The sequence below is a fragment of the Lupinus angustifolius genome, chromosome LG03, assembly GCF_001865875.1.
Source record: "Lupinus angustifolius cultivar Tanjil chromosome LG03, LupAngTanjil_v1.0, whole genome shotgun sequence".
Taxonomy (NCBI): domain Eukaryota; kingdom Viridiplantae; phylum Streptophyta; class Magnoliopsida; order Fabales; family Fabaceae; genus Lupinus; species Lupinus angustifolius.
In genome coordinates this window covers 22,685,855-22,708,448 of record NC_032011.1, presented here as the reverse complement: position 1 = coordinate 22,708,448, position 22,594 = coordinate 22,685,855, and the positions used below count along the sequence as shown (strand labels likewise).

Sequence of the window (22,594 nt, the reverse complement as noted above, 5' to 3'; positions counted from 1 at the left end):
TGCATCATTGCCTTCTTGAGTTCTTCAAATGCTACAGTGGCCTCTGTTCCTCACTGAAAAGCATCCTTTCTAAGCAGGTTAGTCAAAGGTTTGGCTATCTTGCCATAGCCTTTAACAAACCTCCTATAGTATCCTGTCAAACCCAAAAAACCTCTCAAGCTCTTGACATTAGTAGGCTTGGGCCAGGAATTGATTGCCTCAACCTTGGATTCATCAGCAGCTACTTTTCCTTCAGAAATAATGTGCCCCAAGTACTCTATGCTGAGTTGCCCAAAACTGCACTTCTTGAAGTTGGCTCTGAGGGCATGAGTGACCAAGATTCCTAGGACCAGTTGAAGGTGCTTGCCATGTGTAGCAAAATCTGAGCTATACACTAGAATATCATCAAAGAAAACTAAAGTAAATTTCCTTAAGTAGGGTTTAAGTACCTCATTCATCAAAGCTTGAAATGTAGATGGAGCATTGGTCAAGCCAAATGGCATAACCAAGAACTCATAATGGCCCTCATGAGTTCTAAAAGTTGTTTTGCCCACATCTTCCTCCTTCATACGAATCTGGTGATAACCTGATTTTAGATCAAGCTTAGAAAAAACCCTTGCATTCCCCAACTCATCTAGCAATTCCTCAATCAAGGGGATAGGGAATTTGTTAGGCATAGTGATCCTGTTGAGGGCCCTGTAGTCTACACAAAACCTCCAACCCCCATCCTTCTTCTTCACCAATATAATTGGACTAGAGTAGGGACTTATGCTAGGCCTAATGACCCCTGCTTCAAGCATCTCAGCTACTAACCTCTCAACCTCTGCTTTCTGATAATAAGGACATCTATAGGGTCTGATGTTAGGAATATTAGACCCCTCCTTCAAATGAATAACATGATCATGCTGTCTTGAAGGAGGTAGGCCATCTGGGTCTTGAAACACCTCCTGAAACTGTTGCACCACCTCAGAGATCTCTAGAGGCACCCTCTGAACATTTCTGGTTTGGTCTTCCCCATACTGAACCAGCAACCCCTGTCCCTCTTCCATCAAGACTTGCATGAAGGCCCCTAGTGACAATTCTGCTCTGGACAGAGCAGGGTCTCCTACCAGAGTGACCGCAGAATCCCCTATTGAAACTGACAGCCTCATTCTTCCAAAATCAGCCTTGACTTCCCCCAAACCAGCCAACCATTCCAGCCCCAGTACCAAGTCAACCCCCTTTAAGCCAAACAAATAGAAGTCTTGTTGAACTTCTAGTTTTTGTATGCAAAGTTTAAGCTGTGAGCACTTACCTTGGCACTTAATGTGGTGGCCATCTCCTACCTCAACCACATAGGTTTTTGTTTTATCCACTGCTAAATTCATCCTCTGTACCAACTCTTGAGAAATGAAGTTGTGTGAAGCCCCACAATCAATCAAGATGACTACAGGGACCTCCTGCAATCTCCCCCCAATCTTCCAGGACCTTACTGAGGTTAGACCCTTCATTGAAAATAGAGAAAGTTGCAAGAAGGTGAGGGATTCACCCCCTCCCTCTACATTGTCTTCCCCCTCTTCTTCTTCTTCTTCTGCCATTAAGAGCATACTTAATCGTTTGTGTTTACAGATGTGGTCCCTAGAGAAGGGTTCATCACACCTAAAACACAACCCTCTTTCCCTTTTATCTTTCATCTCTGCAGCTGATAGTCTTCTAAATTCACCCTTAATTCGAGAACTATCCCCTTCTTGGAAGGTTCTAAATCCCCCTCCTACACTCCCAACAGAGGATCCTTCCTTCCTGCTACCCCCAGATTGCGTGGGGTCCAAGGTAACAACTTTATTAACTGATCCACCCCTGAAATACCCCCCTATCCTGGAATTACTTAACAGGGGCCTCTTATTAACCATCATATTCTTCTGTTCTATTAAGAGGGCCTTTTGTATGATTTCAGGCAGAGTACCTAATTCATACACCCTCACCTCTACCCTTATTTCTTCCTTTAATCCATTGATGAATACTCCTCTTACAAACTCTTGGTTGATTTCCCTTAATGCCCCCGCATATTTCTCAAACTCCTCCACATAAGCTTCCACCCCTCCTTCCTGTTTTAAGGCCAAAAGTAGTTCAAATGGGTTCTGGACCATAGAAGGTTGGAATCTCCTTACTACTGCCAGTTTGAAACCTTCCCATGTGGGCTTTGGGTTACATCTCTCCCACCATTGGAACCAACTCAGGGCTTTTCCCTCCATAGCTACCATCGTTGCTTGCATTTTCTCCTCTGCCGTGATACCCCTCATAGTGAAGTACCTCTCCAAGCGTTGGACCCATCCATGCGCATCGTCTCCAACAAAGATAGGTATTTCTAAACGTCTCCACTTATCACGTTGGCTATGATGAAGCCCAAGCCTTCCACTTTCATCCTCGTGTTTACTATCTCCTTCGATGGAATTGGACTCTGTTCTAATCCCTAATTTCTCTGCTATTGCTGCCATTAAATCCTTTGTTCTCTTCATTCTAGCCTCGTTCAACTCTAATCGAGTATGAGCTGCCTCCCTTTCCTGGCCCCAACTATCTCCTTCCTTTGCCATGCTTCTCGTAGAAACCATACGCCACAGGATCAGCAGCAGAAAGAACGTGGGTCTCCCACCCCTCAAGCACCAAGAATGGTGCTCTGATACCAGTGTTAAGACTGGTATCAATTGATAAAAGAAAAGATGAGCTGAAGATAGAAAAGAATTGCCCCTAACCCAGAATCAAGAGATTCTGTTAGGGTTCTAGATTTATTATTGAAGAAAGAGTAGAATTACAAGAGAGAATTGAGTGCCTTGGATCCCACGATCCAATCCCTACTTCTGATTCCAAATCAGAGAATACTTTCTAACTACTTCCCTTCACTAACTACCTTTCTACTTATAGAACCCTAACTTCCCTTAACTAACTAACTGCCTAAAGGTGGAGAGGAAAGTTTGTTATCATTAAACCAAACTTTCCTTTTCCCTCTAGAGTACACATTTTTAATAACAGGTGGCATCCTAACAGATTGCCCCCTATCAGTTTGTTTAGCATACAAAATGCTTCATTGGAGAACCACTCTTCTGACATGCCTTTGTTTTATAATTGTGAAAACTGCAGAAGACAAGTTCTAGAAACAGAGATATTAACCATAGAGATAAAGCCGGGTTGGAAGAAAGGTACAAAGATAACATTCTCGGACAAAGGGAACCAGCAACCGAATCAACTGCCAGCAGACCTTGTATTTGTGATTGATGAGAAGCCTCATGATTTTTCAAGAGAGATGGTAATGATCTTATTATGAGTCAAAGGGTGTCACTAGCTGAGGCTATTGGTGGAACTACAATAAATATCACAACACTAAATAAACGTACTCTATCTATTCCAATAACTGATATTGCGAGCCCTAGTTTTGAACTTGTTGTTGCAAAAGAAGAAATGCCAATTACAAAGGAGAGAGGTCATAGGGGTGACTTGAGGATCAAGTTTGAGGTTAAGTTTCCTACAAGATTGACACCAGATCAAATAACAGGACTTAAGAGAGCATTGGAAGGTTGAGTCAGGGTGAGGATACCAAAAAGATTTACCCTCTAAATACAAGGAATTGACATTTTTATATCTTCATTTTTTAGTACTGGAGAAAAGTCTAATTCGTTAAGTCAGATCATATATCTTGTATTACTTATCTGTCTTTCTCAATTGCATGTATTCTTGGGTGTAAGATGAGGCCTACTTGTATTGTTGTGTTTCTTTGTAAGAAATGTAAAAATATATACAAGAGATTTTAAGTTGTACATATGATGTTGAAGAAAATTAACAGCATTAGAGATCTGCTATTATTTTTGGTATTTCAATGGTATTCCAGACAAGTCAAAAGATGTTATTTAATTGAGAAATAAAAATCATAAAAAGATAAAGTAATAAAAAATGGAGAATGGTTAATTTTAATGTAAAGAGATCATGTAAGTGATTATATCAATTCTCAATAAAAAATTCCATAAGAAGACAAAGTTAACATGTTCAATGAACTCAATTATATATTATAGTGTTTCGTTTTTGTTACTATTTTGTGTTGAAATTTGTTATAAGAAATATCACATGAAATACACATTAATTAAAAGATAAACAAAACCTTATACTTAATTGCAATTCCTTATACTAATCTCTGATGAGATTATTCTTTGCATATAAAAAAAGGCAACTTATCAAAAGTAGCCGGTACTATATTATAACGTGAAATTTATTAAAAACAATTAAAATCTATACATGAAAAAAACTAAAATCTCTATTCGAGTCTAGTCCGCTTTCTGATCACACAACTAAACATTATAATTATTATTTTTATTTCATTATTATTAGTTCAGATATGCGGATCTCTATATGTTGAGTTATATGAATGAACCACGTGGAGCAATTCTTGATGTTTATGTCAAACTCTATTCAAGTTAATGCCAAATACAATTAATAATAAATCAATTTTCTTTTTACTAAATAAAGTCCTGGGTGTTGATTTTGGTTAGTTAGAAAAAATGAAAACGGTTACCATTAAATGAGTGTCGTTGGATCTTTGATGAATGAACGGTGGAGATCACGACGAATGACATTATATAAAGTGCTGCACATAACTAACTTCAGTGTATCACTTTCATCATAATCTCAAAGTAGAGAGTGACGGTTACAGAGAGAGTTTGTTACAGAGAAATGGCGACGGTGAACTCCGATGATAACACTTCCAGCGATCCTGATCCTGATCCTATTGAGCCATCTTCCGAAGATGATTGTAATACGTAAGTTACTTCTTCATTATCCTTTCGTTTTTCTTTTAATTCTTTCGCAATAATTCATTTTCTGTAATATGAATTACGCGAGAAGAAGTAAGCGACAAAAGTTAGGAGAAACAGAAAAGAGCGAAAAAGAGGAGAATCAAGGTTCTGATGATGAAAAAGTATATAGTCCGATTGTTGGTGTTCCAGATGATGAAGAAGTATATAGTCCGATTGTTGGAGTTCCAGATGAAGAAACTGATGTAGAGCTTGATGATGAAGATGAATCAAACACTGAAGAGCTTGTTTTTCATCTGAGAGGTGAAGAAATGTTTTTCATTGAGGAACGTCAAAAGTAAGTAATAATCATAATCTTGTAAATTAATTTATGTCTTTATAATCCATTTTCTGTTCTCAATAATTTTCAACTTATTATATGCAGACAGTTAGCAGAAGCTGCAAAACAAGGTCAAGAAGATGCTTCTTCTTCATCCAAACCCCTTCCAATGCTAATCATCCATCACTCGTAAGTCCGAACTTTCTCTTTCAATTTATAACTTTTTTGAACTACTTTTTATAGATAAATGTAAGCAAATGTTAGTATGTTAATATTTGTATTGATGAATGCTTGAACTCTCGACCTCATAGTGAGGGAGAGTTTTTCCAGAAAAGAGCACAAGAGGCAAAAAAAGCTTTGGAGGACAGAATTCCTGGCATCTATGTCCATGTGAACAGTAGACAGGTATCTTTTATTTTTTTGACATTGGGAGCTATATTCTTTAATTTAAAGTGCATAATTCAATTTATTGATAATCTGTATATATGAACAGAAATATAGATTAGGTATATTCTATATAAGGTCAGAGGAAGAAGAGGAGTTCATCTCCCTGGTAAGTCATCAAACTTGAATAATTGCAAGTTTTCATGTTCAATTATTGATCATATTAAAGTTTTCCATTTTTTTTTGTATATTATAGTGTTTAAGTTTCTATTTAGTTTCTTATGAATCTTCACAGTAGAAAATTTTACAATCATTTTATTATCTACCATTTTTTTTATATTACTTTTATTTAAGAGTCAATGATAATCATAAATGAATGAGGAATATGGATGTATACATGTTTTTTTCTTCTTCCAATATCATTGAATACCTCAATTATTTGTATTTCAGAGAATGGAGCCTCCGTTTACAGAATTGGTGGAGCTAGACATGGAGAACCTGGCATGGGAAATCTCAGTGTTTATAAAACACTGACAAGATACGTAACTGTCTCGGGTGAAACTCAAATTGCAATAAATCATGTTAGCAGTTTGTAGTGCTTTTGAATAAATTCTAGCTCTTTACGCTTCATCTCACTACCCTTTTCTTCGCTATGCATAGCAACATTCATAATCGTGATTCTTACAAACCAAACTAGTTTCATCTCTTTCTTGTATCAACCATTTGAAGATTTTGTTTGATTGATTTTGGATAAAGATATATGATTTAGTCATAGAAATAATAATGTATACTTCTCAATTAAAAACAATAGATCCTCATAAAATTAAAGTCACATGATTAATCTTAAACAAATTAAATCACATTAGTTGTAGAGTCAATGTCATCACATTGCATGTATAGATTATGATTCTTTTATGTAAAAAAATTCCTCGTGTATTTATGTAGAGGAGAAAAGATATACCAAACGATCATAAATAAAATTTCACAAGTCTTATATGAACCGATTAATAAATTGTTTTTTTAGTTAAAAGAAAAATGATATAAGAGAATGCATAATCTTCAAATGTATATATCTTTATATAACTCTATCATCTAAGTTGTCTGTAGAATTTTTAACACAATGATCTATTAAATATTTCATAAATTTATTATCTTCCAAGCAGCACTAATCCAACTCGCATTATAAGATTTATTCAGTGGATTGTTTCCTTTTTTTCACAACCCATATCGTCACCCTCCTTTTTTGTAATATTTCTTTTTAAAGAAACCCCCGAAAAAAGTTAGATTTAATTTAACGTATGCAAAATCTACGTGAAACAATTAAAGCCTTTATTTGAAAGAAATTAATTTGTTTTGTTACAAGTCAACTCTATTAAACTCCGGTGACGTTAAGGCTAGTGCGATTAATAATAAATTCATTTTTCCTTTCCCTTATAATATTAATAATAGTAAATCCGAATATGAAGTTTTTGGTAAAAATGATAACTCGTTACATTATATAGTGTTCAACATAACTACTAACTCTAGTGTCACTCTCAAAATTCAGTGTCAGTTTAAGTTAGCATATTATCCAAATGTTAGCTTCCACACTTTATAAAACCCATATTATTAGGGGCACCAATACACTACATTAGCAACAACACATGAAAGGAAATAAAGAAATTGATCATATAATCCCTGTTATAAAAATGGGTTTGGTTGGATAGATTCCACATTCAAAATGATATTAAAATCACATTATCAATGTTACAAAAATATAATTACATTATAAATTTTTATTATTGATTTCTCAAGGGACGTAAGAGAAGAGAATGAGAAACAATCATGGCTTATTTTGGCTATGCTTTGAGTCTGTATATATACTCACTTGATAAATTGAACAAGGCATGAATAAATGTAACAAATTTTAATAAGTTAACATAATTCTCAAACATAACAAATTTTACTAACTTAACCTGATTTAGAAGTGAGTAATAAGGTGGTCTACTGGTAAAGAGGAATAACGTAAGAAATGAAGTATAGGGGTTGTGAGTTTGAGTCCCACTATCAAAAAAAAAAAATTATAAAGTAGTTTGATGGTAAGAGTGAAAGAGGATGATGATGAAGTCTCACCTACAACAAAAATAATAACAACTAACAATTCTTGATAAAAAATCTCAATCACATTTCAATGCTCTCAAAGCTTATGGTAGAAATTAATCATTTTTTAGATGTAAAGATAACAATAGTGAATTTTGTCTCTATTAACAAAGTGTTTTCCAAACACATGTAAAAGATCAATTCATAATCTAAATACAATTATTAGCTATTTCAAGTTCAAATAAAACCCTAATTTGGTTTGCCCAGAAAAATACATATATCATGAAAAAGAAAAAAAAACATGGCAATATCTTTTGTATCTCTAGAAAAATTATATTAAAAATCTCAAATCAATGTTAATTGGTATTAATTGCTGTATACCTTATGAGTTGTGAACCTAAGATAAACCAAAACAAATAGATTGAAACAGTCAAGAAATATAACCAAACTCCTAATTTAAATGAAAGCATCATCACCCATCACCCAAAAAAATAGATACCAAATCATGCTTAACCATTCAAAGCCCCATCACAGAAATAGTAAATAACAGAAAACCCCACCAATTTCGGTTATGACCATAATTACCTTCACTTTGGTTCCAATACAATCACATATAAATAACCCCCTCCATAGCCTTTAATCCTCAGGCTTGGTTTCAGTTACTGAATAAAGAGAAAGCAAAACAAAAGAAGAATATACAAAAAAATAAATAACACCAAGCCTCATAAAATATGGGTTACAAAAGCTCTTCCCTTTCATGCTTGGCACTTTTGCTAGCTTTCTCTTCATGCATTCATGCTTTTGATGTCTTGAAAGTTTTTGGGTCAGACCCAGAATTCACCCAGTTCATCAAAGCCCTAACCGAAACCAAGCTTGTAGATGAAATAAACAAGCGCAGCACCATCACAGTCTTGTCCCTTAACAATGAAGCAATGAGTTCCCTTAGTGGGAAATCAACTTCAACACTCAAGGACATTCTCAGCACTCACCTTCTCCTTGATTTCTATGATGATAAAGCTCTCTTCTATGCTAACACCAACCACACCAAGATGCCCACACTCTTTCAATCTTCTGGTAAAGCTGTGAATGATCAAGGTTACATTTATGTTTCCCTTATAAACGAGGGAGAGATAGCTTTTGCTTCTGCTGTTAACAATGCACCTTACAAGTCCTTGCTTGTGAAAACTGTTGGATCGGAACCCAGCACCATTTCTGTTCTTGAGGTTTCTGCACCTATTGTTGCACCAGGAATTGAGAGCACAGTTACACCAGTTGTGTCTATAGCCCCAGTTCCTTCTGCACCAAAGGCAACTGCAACAGCAAAAGCACCAGCAACAGGAACAGAAAAAGCACCAGCGACATCAAATGCAACAGCAAAAGCACCAGCAACATCAACCGTAACAGCAAAGGCACCAGCACCAGCAAAAACAACAGTAACAGCAAAAGCACCAGCACCAGCAACAACAACAGTAACAAAAAAAGCACCAGTAGCAGCACCAGTAGCAGCACCAGTTGCTACTTCTAAACAGGGACCAGCACCTGCAGAAGTATCCGTCATTGCTGCTCCAGCACCTTCTAACATAGCTGAGCCACCAGTGGATGCCGCTGCACCAAGCCCAGTTGCTGAAGAAGCTGCTGCTCCAGCACCTCATAGCAGCGCTTCTAGCACCCAGATTGGTTTGGTTGGTGCAGTTATGGCCATGGCTTCACTCTTTGTTTCTTTGTAAAATGTGAGCTCTTGTGTATCCTTTAGAGGAAGAGGAAGGAGAGGGAAATTTATGTGACTAATGATGATTAATTAATTATTTCATAAAAATGGAATAATGTGCTTGTTATTGTCAATCATATTACAATAATTTCATTCAAGATTGTGAAAAACTTTTCGAGAACATTATTTATTTATATATATGTATTTATTTGGAGACAGTTAATGAAGATGTCCTTGAAAAAAAAATACATAGTAAAAAGTTATTACCTTTTCTTTTCCAAATAAAACAGTAATAATGAAAAAAAAATTAAGGAAGGAACGATAAAAATAGTAGTAACCCACATGATTTTTTGTGTTTTTCAATAATAACAATATATTTGTCCATAAATTATCTCTTCGAAAGTATTAAGATTATGATATACTAGCATGTACATGCTCATTTTTTATAATTAAAATATATTTGGTCAGTGTATTTTATATTATAATTTGTGTGTCTATAATAATGTATAGAGATGTGGTTAATTAATATGTTAGTGATGATTAATTAGGATTATATTTTTTTTTGTAAAAATTAAATAATGTGAAGGGCAAAATAGAAAGTAAAAATTACACCATAGTGAAAGTTACACTATGTTTTACCTTTTATGTATAGTATAGAATATTTAACAACTTAAGAAGGAAATGATATTTAAAGTAAAAAATTATAAATGTTTATTTTTCTAAATTCCAATTAGGTTAGTTACTATTATACTAGTGAAATAATAATAAACTTTAATAATTATATATACTAATATGTACAGTCACTTTATGCTTGCCGGCGAATATTGTGTGAAACTACATATTCAATTTTTATATATTTCATTTCTGGTAGTTACTTAGGATTATATAGTTTTTTTTGTAAAAATTAAATAATGTGAAGGGCAAAATAAGAAATAAAAATTACACCATGAGGAAACTTATAAAATCTAAAATAATTAATTAATATAAAAAATTTAATAAAAATTTAATTTATAAATATAGTAACATAAAAAATACCCATCTATGATTCTTTTTAGATTTTAATTGAAATAAAACATTCGTTATTCATTTTCTTAATATTGTAATATTCTTATTTATTAAGAATATTCTTTACAATTTATTTATTAACAAAAATAAGAATAATCACCAAAATAAGAATAATAATATTTGAATTTATAAAATAATACTAAATAATGTATAAAAATGTGTAATAATTTATAACATATATAATTAAATAAGAATGAAATTGATATTATGAACCAGAAGAGTGGTGAAGTAACTCTTCAATTCTTCCAATAACTTCATTTCCATGGCTTCCATTTCTGGATCTCCTTCTTCCGGCAAAGTTCTCCGACCTCGCCGTAGCTCCGCCGCCAGAGCCACCACCCCATACGACAGACCTAATTGGCTCTCCCGCTATGTCATTTCCCCCACTCGTCTCGTTGCTTCTGGTGCCGGAAAGATTCTCTCCACTGTTCTGGACCTCGATTCTTCTCCAACTTCCTCTTCGGATACTGATTCCGCTGCTCGTATGTCATATACCGTATATATATATATATATATATATATATATATATATATATATATGCTACTTACTGTTACTATCTCAATTCTCATGTTTCAATGTGCTGTACTTGGAATACCAGGGTTTCTGTAATTTTTTTGAATTTTATGCCTTTGGAGTTATTAATTTAGAAATTCTCGTTAGGTTTCGTAGTGTACTTAAGTTAAATATCATAGTTAAGTGCTCAATTTGACTTGAGAAAGATGAAATTATTACTGTGTTTGGTTAGGATTATTTATCAAAATAATTACATTTATTTTTAAGATGAAAAATATCGTTTGTAATATGTTTTTGATTGAAGCTAAAATTTGTAGCTTATATTGCAAAAACATTTTCAGCAAGAGAGGTGAGAGAAATCTCGTAACCAAACATGAAGTAGTTTCTGATTTTAGGTTAATCATTTCTGCCAAAATCGTTTTAAGGTCTAAACAAACCTGCCCTGTGTGAATGTATTGTTGTATATTTTAGACACGAGTTTGTATGCCGAAGCCATATGACTTGTGCTTTAGGGCTATGCTATCATCACATTCTAAAAATTATGCTATATGATGAGCATTGCAGAGGAGGAGGAGGAGGAGGTTGACACTTTCGATGATGAGAATGATGCTGGGAGTAACAAGAACAAGCATTTCATTGAGCAACTAGTTATGCAAGAGACATTCTCAAGGTATTAAGGAAATTATTGTGATTCTAATATTTGCAGCCTATATCAATGACCTGTACTAATAGATGTGAAACTTGAGCAATATGTTTGTATAAGTTAGTAGAACTGCATTTATTACGTGGTTCACTGTGTGTAGATTTTCGTGGATGCATAAACTGTTTCCTCTAGTTGTTCAGTATAAGGTTCTAACAGATCTTAAATTGAATCAGGAAAGAATGTGATAGGTTGATAGAAATAGTAAGATCAAGAGTTGTAGATTCTCCTGCCAATGATGTCGATGGAGATAAGGGGCTTGGAGATAAGCCCAACAGGATTCTTGGCAGCGGTATTCTCTACATTCTGAACTCTGTTTTAAATGGTTATTGTTACATGACCATGATTTATTTATTTCTCAGATACAGCTTCACCTGATCTATGTAGTGCTGCTGTTATGGAGGCAAAGAAATGGATTCAGGAAAAGAAATCAGGATTAGATTCGAAGTTGGATTTAGATTATGGAAGTCATAGTTTGAATTTGGCTACATTACCTCAAGTTAGTGACTTTTCCTTTCTGTCTCAGATTGTGGACAAAATGCTAACTCCTCCCCCCTTTCCTTTTTCTTTATATAATATATAATATATATAATCATGGCAATATGATTTCACATTATTTGCTTTTACCTATGTTCCTGGATGGTATGTAGGCTCTCAAAGATGAAGGGTCGCCAGTGGATTTGGCCAAGTCATATATGCGTACACTCCCTCCATGGTCATCTCCCTCCTTACAACACATCAAGCCTCCAATGCCAACTGGAATTCAACTCTTTAAAGAAGAAGAACCACATCTATTTGGTGGGAATTCTACGTTGCCCTCCAAGGTGCCATTTGACGTGTTTATGTATTTTTTTTGCAAACCATGCATATTGATATTTCATTTATTATGAACTAATTTTGTATTCAAACTATTGTTTTTACATTTATGTCACTGGCCCGTTCTTTACTTGAAATTTATTTAGAGGATGAGCCCCCACTTTTTGAACTGATTTTGCTATGATGAGTTATAGTCAAACACTCAAACCAGAAAATTTGGTATTACTAAAATACATGAAATATAATATTGAAAAGTAATGGAGATAGTGTACAAGACAATTGGATATAAAGTGGATAGAAAATAATTCATGGAATATGTTTTTTGTTTGTTAAAAGATCAAGATAGTCCCCATTATTTCATTTGGCTTTTTAGAAAATGTTAAGGCTGAAAAAGAAAATTATTTATGACTGAGTATCATGTATTCAAGCTGAGTTGATAGAGAAACACTAGAGGAGAGAGCTTTTTTATAGGAATTTTGCACTTGACCTCGTCAAGTTTTCTATGGATGGGAAGGGGATGGATTTTATGGGTCCTGTGCCTTCTGCCAGTCACAAATTTGGATTGGTAGCAAGGCATAGTTTGTTGAGTTTAAGTATATAGGTATGCCACAAATTCCTAGATGTGTTGTGGTGAAGGTAGTGAACAGGCCTTGATATGAGTATATGTCTTGTTACTTGTATGATGTATCTGCAAAATTTGTGAAATGCAAAAAGGACCTAAAAATAAAGAAGTCTGAAATTGTTAACTAATGACAGGGCTTGTAACCATGGGCCCTATAAACCATGTAATCAACCCATTGGTTTTCCTGAAAGTAAATGAAGCATTGCTAGTTCTTTGTATGATTTTCATATTGCCAAAAATAGGAAAGATTGTTCCGTAATGTACTAAATAAAAAGGGCGGTCAGTGCACAAGGCTCCCACCTAGTGGGTTCTCGGGAGGGTAGATGTACGCAACCTTACCCTAGCAAGCAAAGAGGTCATTTTCAGGATATGAACCCATGACCTCTAGATCACTAGACAAACAACCTTCATTGCGCCGTGCTCACCCTCTTCAGCAAGATACTAAATGATCTCCTAAAATTGTGTTTAGAAATTTTTAGAAGTATTGTTTTGATATTCACATGGTGCAATGTTCCCCCAAAAAAACTTTTAGATGCCTTGCATATTTTAGTTTATTACCACAACAAAAATCATGTGATGTATCTTATTAGATTTTCTCATATGCTGGATTTTCATTTTTCAAGGAAGTTACACAAATTGTTTGTCAATCATAGCTGGGTTGTCATTTAGGTGATTAAGTTACTACATCCATATGCCCTGCTTGTAAATTGTTTCATTGCCTCATTGCCGATGTACTGGTACTGGATTGCAGTTGAGAAGGGATTCGCCAGCTGCTAGGAGGTCATGGAGTATCCAGGATGAAATACGAAAAGTGAGATCCAGGGCGACAGAGGAGATGCTTAGGACATTTCCCTCCTCAAAAATTGATTGGTCTGTATTTTCTATGGAGTATAAAAATGTAAACTCTTCAGCTATAAAAAATACTGAAGCTACTTTGGGAGAGAAATTAAATGAATTTACAAATTTTGTGGATGCATCTTCAAACTTGGCCAGAGGATTAGGTACTCAGGCATCTCCGGGTATGACATTACTGATGTGGGAAAACTGTTGTTTATTGTAACAGTCAGTCATATAATATATAGTTTTAATCATAAAACGTACACATTCCTTTCAATATACTCCCTCTTATCCTTATGGAGAACTGTACCATACAGGTTCACGAGATCACTGCAGAGGAATAACTACTTCAGGACAAAGAGAGGGGTTCTCAGATGATATGCACAGGTTAGAATATTTCTTGTTCATAGTTTTTTAATATAAATTTATAGGCAAATTTTCATCAAGTCAATTGTTTACCACATACTTTCTGTTCCCTTCCCCTCACTGCTTTTCTCTTTTTTTGCATTTCTTCATTGTTATTTGATTGATGGAGTGATATTGAATGCATTTAAGGTTTAACACTTTATCCCATTGGGTGCCTTTTCAAAATTTTCTTTTGGCTGCTAAAAGAATTGTCAACTTTCCAACATTGCAAGCATTACATTTTTTGTGCCATTGTGTCCTGGCTGAAGACCTAAAGATGTCTAAGGTTATAACCATGGATTCAGAGCACTTTCTCTGAGTGACCAACAGAAAAGTTGTAATTCTTGACACCATGATCTGCGAGATTGATAAAATGACAGTTTCAAATTAAGTTTGAGTTTGATAAATTGAACTTCTGTCCCAGTGTCTATGATTAGCAAGAGTCCCATGTACAGATGTTTGGTCGACTTTCTGTGGGAAATTTGACCCAGTATGCGTTTTATTTATCTTTTAATTTTAACACTTCTCTAAATGTTAAAGGAATGTTGGTTTTCTTAAAGTCAATGGCAGCAATAACACAAATGAAGCTAATCATCAGCTAGACTCAGTGGAAGAAACTGTAGAAGGTAGGAGTTTTTAATCCCTTTGGCTGCTTTAAGATTAGAAAATGCACTGTGTTGTTTAGATTGATCCTTCCTCTGAATGCAGCTATAAGTCCTAGATTACATGATGGAAACTACTCAGAATTCAAAGAGAAGATTGGTGCAGATGACACATTGGCAAATGGGTTCCCCCCTTCAGGGCCCAGGTAAATTTATGGTTCGCTAGTTGCCCCTCTTTTTTTGGTTGAATACTTTCATCATAAAATCTATGATAATGTATAACCTGCTTTTTGTTTTAGCTGACAAGTAGAGTGTAAAATTGTGTGTTTTTTTTTTTTACTGTCATCACAGTATGTGGCTCATTACTTCTTACCAACAAGCCATGATTCTCTCATGGCAGCCTCATCTTCTCAATTGTCAATTTTGGCACGATTTTTTTCTTTTTAGTTGAAATATCTATGGGAGAATCATCTTACTTTCTTTTCCATTAGGTGGGATTGGTTACAAATCTTTCAATAGCTCATTTAGATCTAAATCCTTTTTAATGGTTTTATTTAGGGGTTTCTTAGTCTTCTCCCTCTAATCATGGGATTATCCTCCATATCAACTTTTCTAATTGAGTTCTCTACAGGTCTTCTTCTCACATGTTCAAATCTTTAGTTGTGATTGAACGATCTTTTCTTCAATGTTTGTCACTCCTGCTTTCCCTCTAGTGCATTCATTCTTGGTCTTATTTTGTTCATTATATATCTACTTATCCAACTTAGCATATTTTTGCCACACTTTCTTATTAAATGACGCATCACTACCCAGCATTCAACACCATGATGCATCATTGGTCTCGTGCCATATAATTTTCCTTTTAGCCTCATATTTAACTTTTTACCACAAGTAAGACCTGAAATATTCTTGCATGGTTTTCATCCAGTCAACTAACTAGAAAAAAGATTTATGCTCGTGCCCTTATCCCAAGTGTTGAGATAGTAAACTAATTCTGCCATTTTCTTGTTTGCTAGTTTATATGCAGGGGATGTTATGGAACAAAATACGAATACATTAGATAACGGACCCAATACACTTGATTTAAGTCAAGAGAGTCCAGCTAAGGTTGTACTTGAACAAGAAACTCGCATGCTGTCAAGTGAATCTATAGAGGTGCCTGATGTGATGGTAAAGAACACTGTTGCAGTAAAAGAAAACGACGGCATTGCCTCGGCCTCCCAGAACAGTTCCAGTGTGCAGTATGAGACTCAAAAAGATTCAGAATCAGAGTTGGCAGCCACACCAACTAGTATCGCGAAGCAAAAGGGTAAAAGAATTACTGCCAGATACAATCGGGGAGGCCGGGGCAAAAGTGTTAGATGATGCTTGCAGTTTGTGTCTTGTATTTGCATGTTAAATTAATTGTTAGAGTAGAAAGTAAGGATTCTGTAGTGCAGGCCATTTGTCGTGGAATCAATATTAACCAATACGAGTCTCCTTCTAGTTAGGCTGTATTTTTCTTTCGGCTGCTTTCAGTTCTTCTTTGTTGATTACTTGAAGATAATCAGAAACTGAATGTATTTTCTGTGTATTTGGTTAAATTAGCCACGTGCAATATCCTTATGGTTATGGTCTTGGACTTGTAACACTTCAACAACCTTTCTTGTGTCTAACCTTCTGCCACAGATGGGTTCGTGGAAATTACTTTGATTTTTTTTAGAAAATATAGTTTATGAAAGAGGATGTAAGTTTTTTTTTATAACATATAGTTTATATAATGTGTTTGTTAAAAGAGAATAAAATATCTTCTTATATTATGAGATAAATTATTTTCTCTAGCAATTCAAATTATTATGTATGTTCTATTTTTTTAACTTTTAGATTTATTTTTGTAGAAAAATATGAAATAAGACATATTTCAAAATTTTAGTAGCTAAATGAGATAACTTATATTTATTGTATAAAGTGATATTTTATTGTCTTGTTAACAAATTATAAAAACTAACTCATGTTTATATATATTAAACTCAAAATATTATTATAAAAATTAATTATTATACTGTATCGGTATTAGAACCGATTGTATCGGCAGTATGAAACTCCAAACCCATTTATTGAAACACAAGAGCTAGCATTTTTTGGTTACTTGATTCCGTTAGATTTTCTCAAGTTGTTGATTAATGATAGCATTTATAATTATTAATAAATGATGATATACACAAAAATACGACTCTGCTGGGGATCGAACCCAGAATCTCTGGTTCCGTAGACCAGCGCCTTATCCATTGGGCCACAGAGTCCTAATGACGTTATTTGGATTATCGATGGTATATTAATTCATTGGACCACAGAGATTTCAAAAATTAATGATTAATTTGCATTTTAGTTTCAAGAACTATCCTATCACCCTAATTATTTGAGGTATACTTCAATATTGCAAACAAATAGAGTAAGACATGTATGATGACCTAGTGAAGAAAAGAACATTTTTATGTCCCCTAAACTCCATCACATTCATTCCACATTCACATAATATTTTTTTATTGAACCATAGTCATATAAAATTGTGCTTATCTTATTTTTGGTGGAAATATGTCAGATTGTTTATCAATAGCCTATATTTGGTCTATAATAGAATAAGTTAGTCTAAAAAATTTCATAAACAAGTTAGATTCAAACCTTTTGAAAAATCTATTTAATTTGATAGGTGAGACTTTAAGCTATCAAAAGGACATTTTAAGCCTAATAGGTCGGATGATTTAGTATATTGTGTAATAGTATTCATATTATATAATTTTAATATATGTAATATTATTATATATATAATTTTAATATAAAAATGTATATAAATATATAATTTAATTGTTCATGTTATAATTGTTTATTTAAAAGTAAACATACTTAAATGTAGATATGATAATCTATTTTAAGATTATATAGTATAATAATAGATACTTAACAAACTAAAAATTCTCACCAACTTTTTAAACAGGTTAGACTTAGGGATTGATTTTTTTAAACAAATTAACATTTCAAACCCAAAGTTCTACATGTTAAGTTCAGCCTATCTAGGCAAAGTTTGGCTTAAACTATTTTTATCCTTATACCTAGATCATGATAATCTAGACTTCCAAAGAGTCAAAGACAACCAATAATTTTCATTTGTCACGAGTAAAAGTGAGTGATATGATAACTTTGAAGGATGAATATAACATTTTATTGAATAAAACCCATTGATAACATGGTATCTTTAAAAGATTTCATCCTCATATCTCAAATCAAATATATTTTAATAAATAATATACAAAATTTATTTTACACTTTTATAATTATTCTTTTTAATTATATGATAATCTTTAATTGGATTAAAATACTGTTAAAATACCTAAAATGAAACACGTAATCTCCATTTCATATTAGGCATGCTAATGTGTAAACTAAACTTCATTCTTGAATAAATGAATATTTCAATACGTCAATATTAAAGTGATTGACGTCATATCTTTCGTGAATCATAATTGAAAGTTCACTCATTTTAATGTTGAGAAAAAGATTAATATAGTAAGAGTTTCTTACACTATTATTATACTATTAATAATTTATTTTTTATTAGTATTAATTTTTATATAAAATAAATACAAATAAATAGTGGATAATATATCTTTATACGACCAATATATAAATATTAGTGTCTTTATTTTTCAAGTAATTAATACATTTTTGTATCTCAAGTTTATATTAAAAAATAAAAATAGTAGTAAGGAAGGTAAAAGTAGATACACAGAAGATAAATGATTGATTGAGTTGGAAGCATTATGATAAGTTGAGAAGGTGGAGGTGAAAGGTGAGTATGCATGACACTAGTCACAATCTTTGTGGTCATAGTGGACACGTGCCTTTCTCAAACTTCCCCTTTTTGTGATGTTGAACGTGTAGATGAAAAAGATTTGTGTAGAGATATATGAATGTAGAGACAATCAATCAAACTTTACAAATATATTAAAAGTTTAATTTCAATTAAAATTAGATATAAATGATAGCACAAAAAATCATAAATATATTTGTCTCTAAATGTAACATGTTGTTCATATCTCTATGCAAGTTTTTATGTGTGTCCACATGTGTTATTATCCTCTCCCTCTTTCCTCACCATATTCAACCAAACCATGGTTAAACTAGCTAGGTTATGAAACTAGGAGCTTACAATTTCTCTCTCATTAATAAATTTGCAGTCCATATCTTTTAATAAGAATAACTTGTGTTCTTATATAAAGAGCCTTCAAATAAGAATCTTGAGAATGACAAGAATTTTATGATTCTATCGTATACAAAATATAAAAGAATTATAATAAGAGAGACAAAATAAATTATGTATGTAAGTATTATATTCAAAATTGAAGTTAAAAAGAGAAAGCTAATGCATGTTTGGTCATGTATGATGCATGTTGTGTAGTCATTGACATTGTATTTAAACCCCTTCGCTAGTTCAACCAACTAACTATTAAACCAATATTGTACTTAGATTTTGAGAATTAATCAATTATGGGTTGCTATCTATACTTATGTTAAACACAATGCACTCAATAATTTTGTTAAGGGACATGTTCAAATTCTTGCTCCAATTACTTGGTGTCACAACAACCTTAAATTCCTCTAGTATGGAACAACAAGAGTTTTACTACAACTTAGATTATGATGTTTCTTCTTCAAGGGCAAGAAAGAGGGTATCAAAAACTAAGTACAAGTTCTTGTTGTATCACAACAATAGTGGGTGGAGAATGGCTATGGTGGAGTGTTGTTGTGTGTGTCTTTGTAGATTTGAAGGTTATGAAGAGGTGAGTGAGTTGCCTTGCAAGCATTTCTTCCATAGAGGTTGCTTAGCAAATGGTTTGATAACAAACACAATACATGCCCTTTGTGTCGTTATATCGACTAGAATTGTTATTCTATAAAGTGTCACTGTTAAAAGTATTTTGTAATTCAATTGTAATCCAAATGTAGTGTTAGTTAGTTGTATTAGTTGGTTGAAACTTTCTATTTTTAGTTAGGGAGTTTGAAATTCTGTTTTCTGTTATTGTAAACTTTCTATAAGTAGAAAGTTCTTCTTGTTAATGAATGATGCATTCTTATACTCTTCTTCTCTTCTTATTTCTTGCTGAGATTCTAACAATTGGTATNAGAGCACGTTCCATACCTGAGGACCTAAGAATCACGCCTCAAAATTCACTACCTACTGCGTGTAGAGTGCAACTTGGAAAATTCACTGTATGTGTGAATCAGAATTGGTGCTATTGCTAGAGAAGTGAAGGCTGCGCATAAAAGTAAGGCACAAGAAAAGCAAGATTCAGTTCAAAAATGGTTGGAAATGGAGGAAACTTGCCATCAATGAGTCTTCCTATACTAACAGAGAAGAATTGGGATAGATGGAGCAAGCAGATGAGAGTATTGTTCAACTTTCAAGAAGTAAGTGATGTAGTTGAAGAAGGACTTCTTGCACCTGGTCTTGATGCCACTGAAATTCAGAGGACCATGTTCAAAGAGGCCAGAAAGAAGGATAACAAAACATTATTCCTACTGCATCAATGTGTCAATGATACACATTTTGAGAAGATCCAGAATGCAAACACTGCAAAGGAAGCATGGGACATCTTAGTTCGAAGCCACTCTGGTGGAGACAAGATCAAAAAGGTGAAGCTTCAAACCCTTAGAAAACAGTATGAACTAACTCAGATGGAAGAGAATGAAAAGATAGGTGACTACTTCACAAAACTACTAACAATGACAAACCAGATGAAAGGTTGTGGAGAAGTGATGACTGATCTCATGATCATTGAAAAGGTCATGAGATCTTTACCTCAAAAGTTTGATTACATTGTAGTAGCCATAGAAGAATCCAAAGATATCTCTGGAATGAAGATTGAGGAACTTCAGAGTTCCTTGGAAGCACATGAGATGAGATTGCTTGATAGGAATCCAACCAAGAATCCTGAACAAGCCCTGAAGGCAACAAATTCCAGAGATGAAGATACTCACAAATCAAGAAAGTGGAAAGGCAAGAAGAACTATGACAGAAGAGATCCAAATTGGTCTGAGTCTTCAGAAAGAAGAGGAAGACCAAAAGGGAATTGGAAACAAAAGAAGTATGAGAAAAGAAATGTTGAGTGCTTCAAATGTCACAAAAATGGTCACTACTCTTATGAGTGCTTCAGTGAAAAAGCCAAGAAGAACAATGATGAAAAAGAAGCCTACACAGTTCAAAAGGAACATGAAGAAGAATCACTAACACTCATGGTCACAAATTCTGCAGAGAATAGCCATGAATCTTGGTACCTTGACTCAAGGTGTTCAAACCATATGACAAGCCACAAGGAGTGGCTTGCAGATTTTGATCCTAGCAAGCAAAGCAGTGTGAAGTTTGCAGATGATAGCACTCTCAAGGTGGAAGGAACAGGAGATATTGTTATTCTGAGGAAGAATGGATCAAAGGCATTGATCTCTGATGTTCTGTTCATTCCAGGATTGAAATGCAACTTATTGAGCATTGGTCAGTTGGTGCAAAAAGGCTTCACAGCAATAATGAAGAATGGACAGTGTGAACTGTATGATGCTGAGAAGAAACTCATTCTAAGAAGCAAGTTGACAAAAAACAGGACATTCCAAGTGAATATCACTGCTGCTGAAGTTCAATGCCTTGCTGTAATGAATTCAATTGATGAAAGTTGGCTCTGGCATTGCAGGTATGGGCACTTGAATTTCAAAAACTTACACCAACTTGGTTCATCTAACATAGTGCAGGGAATTCCTATAACTATGATGCCTAATAAGATGTGTGAGATATGCTTGGCTGGGAAGCAATCTAGAAGACCTTTTAAATCTCACCTAAGGATGAGGGCTAAAGGGATCTTAGGTGTGGTACATTCTGATATCTGTGGCCCATTTGAAGTACCATCACTTGCTGGAAACAGGTACTTCATTACCTTTGTTGATGAATTCAGTAGGATGATTTGGCTATATGTGTTGAAACAGAAAAGTCAAGCCTATGAAGTGTTCCTAGAATTCAAAGCAACAATTGAAAGGGAAACTGGAAAGATGTTGAAAATCCTCAGAACAGATGGTGGAGGTGAATTCACCTCAAGTGCTTTCACAACCTATTGTCAAAAACATGGCATCAAACATGAGGTCACTGCTCCATACACACCTCAACATAATGGGCTAGCAGAAAGAAGAAACAGAACAATCATGGAGATGGCTAGAAGCTTGATCAAAGAGAAAGGCATGCCACAGAGATTTTGGGGTGAAGCAGTTGCAACCTCAACATACATCTTAAACAGATGTCCAACAAAAGTGCTTGAAGGGAAAGTTCCAATGGAAATCTGGACAGGCCAGAAACCAAATGTGAACCACCTCAAAGTCTTTGGTTCACTTGCATTCAAGCATATTCCTGATCAAAGGAGAACCAAGCTACAAGACAAGAGTGAGGCAATGGTATTCATTGGATATCATCCAACTGGAGCTTACAAACTATACAATCATGTTGAAGACAGAATGCAAATTAGCAGAGATGTTGTCATATTAGAGCATGAAAAGTGGAATTGGGACAACAACACAACAAGCCTGAGGAGAATCTTGCCTGAGCTAACCAATGAAGATACTGCATCTGTAGAAGAGAATCAAAGGATAAGTAGTATCCCTACTACTCAAAGATCACAAAGAATGAGATCAATGCCTACAAGATTCACTGACTATGAAATCAATCAAGACAGTGAGGTCAATGATGAAGGTGACTTAGTATATCTAGCACTCATGG

At 34.2% G+C, this 22,594-nt stretch overlaps 3 protein-coding genes, 1 non-coding gene and 1 pseudogene across 8 annotated transcripts; 4 read left to right on the top strand and 1 right to left on the bottom strand.

Annotated features, from left to right (window-relative positions):
- Window positions 1–3,531, top strand: part of LOC109343690 — a 7,470-nt pseudogene extending 3,939 nt beyond the window's left edge.
- On the top strand, window positions 4,555–6,026 carry LOC109343692. Its single transcript, XM_019582113.1, has 6 exons — window positions 4,555–4,760; window positions 4,846–5,091; window positions 5,179–5,262; window positions 5,385–5,478; window positions 5,567–5,626; window positions 5,908–6,026. Exons 1-6 carry the CDS (start codon window positions 4,675–4,677, stop codon window positions 5,989–5,991), a joined length of 654 nt encoding a protein of 217 aa, XP_019437658.1. The 5' UTR covers window positions 4,555–4,674; the 3' UTR covers window positions 5,992–6,026.
- On the top strand, window positions 8,169–22,282 carry LOC109343689 (fasciclin-like arabinogalactan protein 3). Of its 3 annotated transcripts, none has more exons than XM_019582108.1 (2): window positions 8,169–9,276; window positions 22,261–22,282. In XM_019582108.1, the coding sequence occupies exon 1, from the start codon at window positions 8,268–8,270 to the stop codon at window positions 9,261–9,263; it is 996 nt and encodes a 331-aa protein (XP_019437653.1). In that variant the 5' UTR covers window positions 8,169–8,267; the 3' UTR covers window positions 9,264–9,276; window positions 22,261–22,282. The 3 variants fall into 3 exon arrangements, with proteins under 3 accessions (XP_019437653.1, XP_019437656.1, XP_019437654.1); XM_019582111.1 differs by lacking the exon at window positions 22,261–22,282 and having other exon boundaries at window positions 8,169–8,919; window positions 9,046–9,357; XM_019582109.1 differs by lacking the exon at window positions 22,261–22,282 and having other exon boundaries at window positions 8,169–8,980; window positions 9,029–9,357.
- LOC109343688 (protein KAKU4-like) lies at window positions 10,530–16,434 on the top strand. Of its 3 annotated transcripts, none has more exons than XM_019582106.1 (10): window positions 10,530–10,791; window positions 11,388–11,493; window positions 11,700–11,815; window positions 11,892–12,022; window positions 12,174–12,347; window positions 13,713–13,980; window positions 14,116–14,185; window positions 14,744–14,829; window positions 14,912–15,011; window positions 15,822–16,434. In XM_019582106.1, exons 1-10 carry the CDS (start codon window positions 10,572–10,574, stop codon window positions 16,168–16,170), a joined length of 1,620 nt encoding a protein of 539 aa, XP_019437651.1. In that variant the 5' UTR covers window positions 10,530–10,571; the 3' UTR covers window positions 16,171–16,434. The 3 variants fall into 3 exon arrangements, with proteins under 3 accessions (XP_019437651.1, XP_019437652.1, XP_019437649.1); XM_019582107.1 differs by having other exon boundaries at window positions 11,886–12,022; window positions 13,713–13,962; XM_019582104.1 differs by having other exon boundaries at window positions 11,886–12,022.
- Window positions 17,015–17,087, bottom strand: TRNAR-ACG. Its single transcript has one exon. It is a non-coding gene; the product is annotated as a tRNA-Arg (tRNA).

What these genes read in the sequence shown, in the direction of transcription:
- LOC109343692 (XM_019582113.1), top strand. Translation starts at nt 4,675, where the DNA reads ATGGCGACGGTGAACTCCGATGATAACACTTCCAGCGATCCTGATCCT. An exon ending in ATGCTAATCATCCATCACTC is followed by an intron (nt 5,263 to 5,384) that starts GTAAGTCCGAAC and finishes TCGACCTCATAG; the next exon opens with TGAGGGAGAGTTTTTCCAGA. An exon ending in AAGAGGAGTTCATCTCCCTG is followed by an intron (nt 5,627 to 5,907) that starts GTAAGTCATCAA and finishes TTTGTATTTCAG; the next exon opens with AGAATGGAGCCTCCGTTTAC.
- LOC109343689 (XM_019582108.1), top strand. Translation starts at nt 8,268, where the DNA reads ATGGGTTACAAAAGCTCTTCCCTTTCATGCTTGGCACTTTTGCTAGCT.
- LOC109343688 (XM_019582104.1), top strand. Translation starts at nt 10,572, where the DNA reads ATGGCTTCCATTTCTGGATCTCCTTCTTCCGGCAAAGTTCTCCGACCT. An exon ending in ATGCAAGAGACATTCTCAAG is followed by an intron (nt 11,494 to 11,699) that starts GTATTAAGGAAA and finishes AAATTGAATCAG; the next exon opens with GAAAGAATGTGATAGGTTGA. An exon ending in ATTTGGCTACATTACCTCAA is followed by an intron (nt 12,023 to 12,173) that starts GTTAGTGACTTT and finishes GATGGTATGTAG; the next exon opens with GCTCTCAAAGATGAAGGGTC.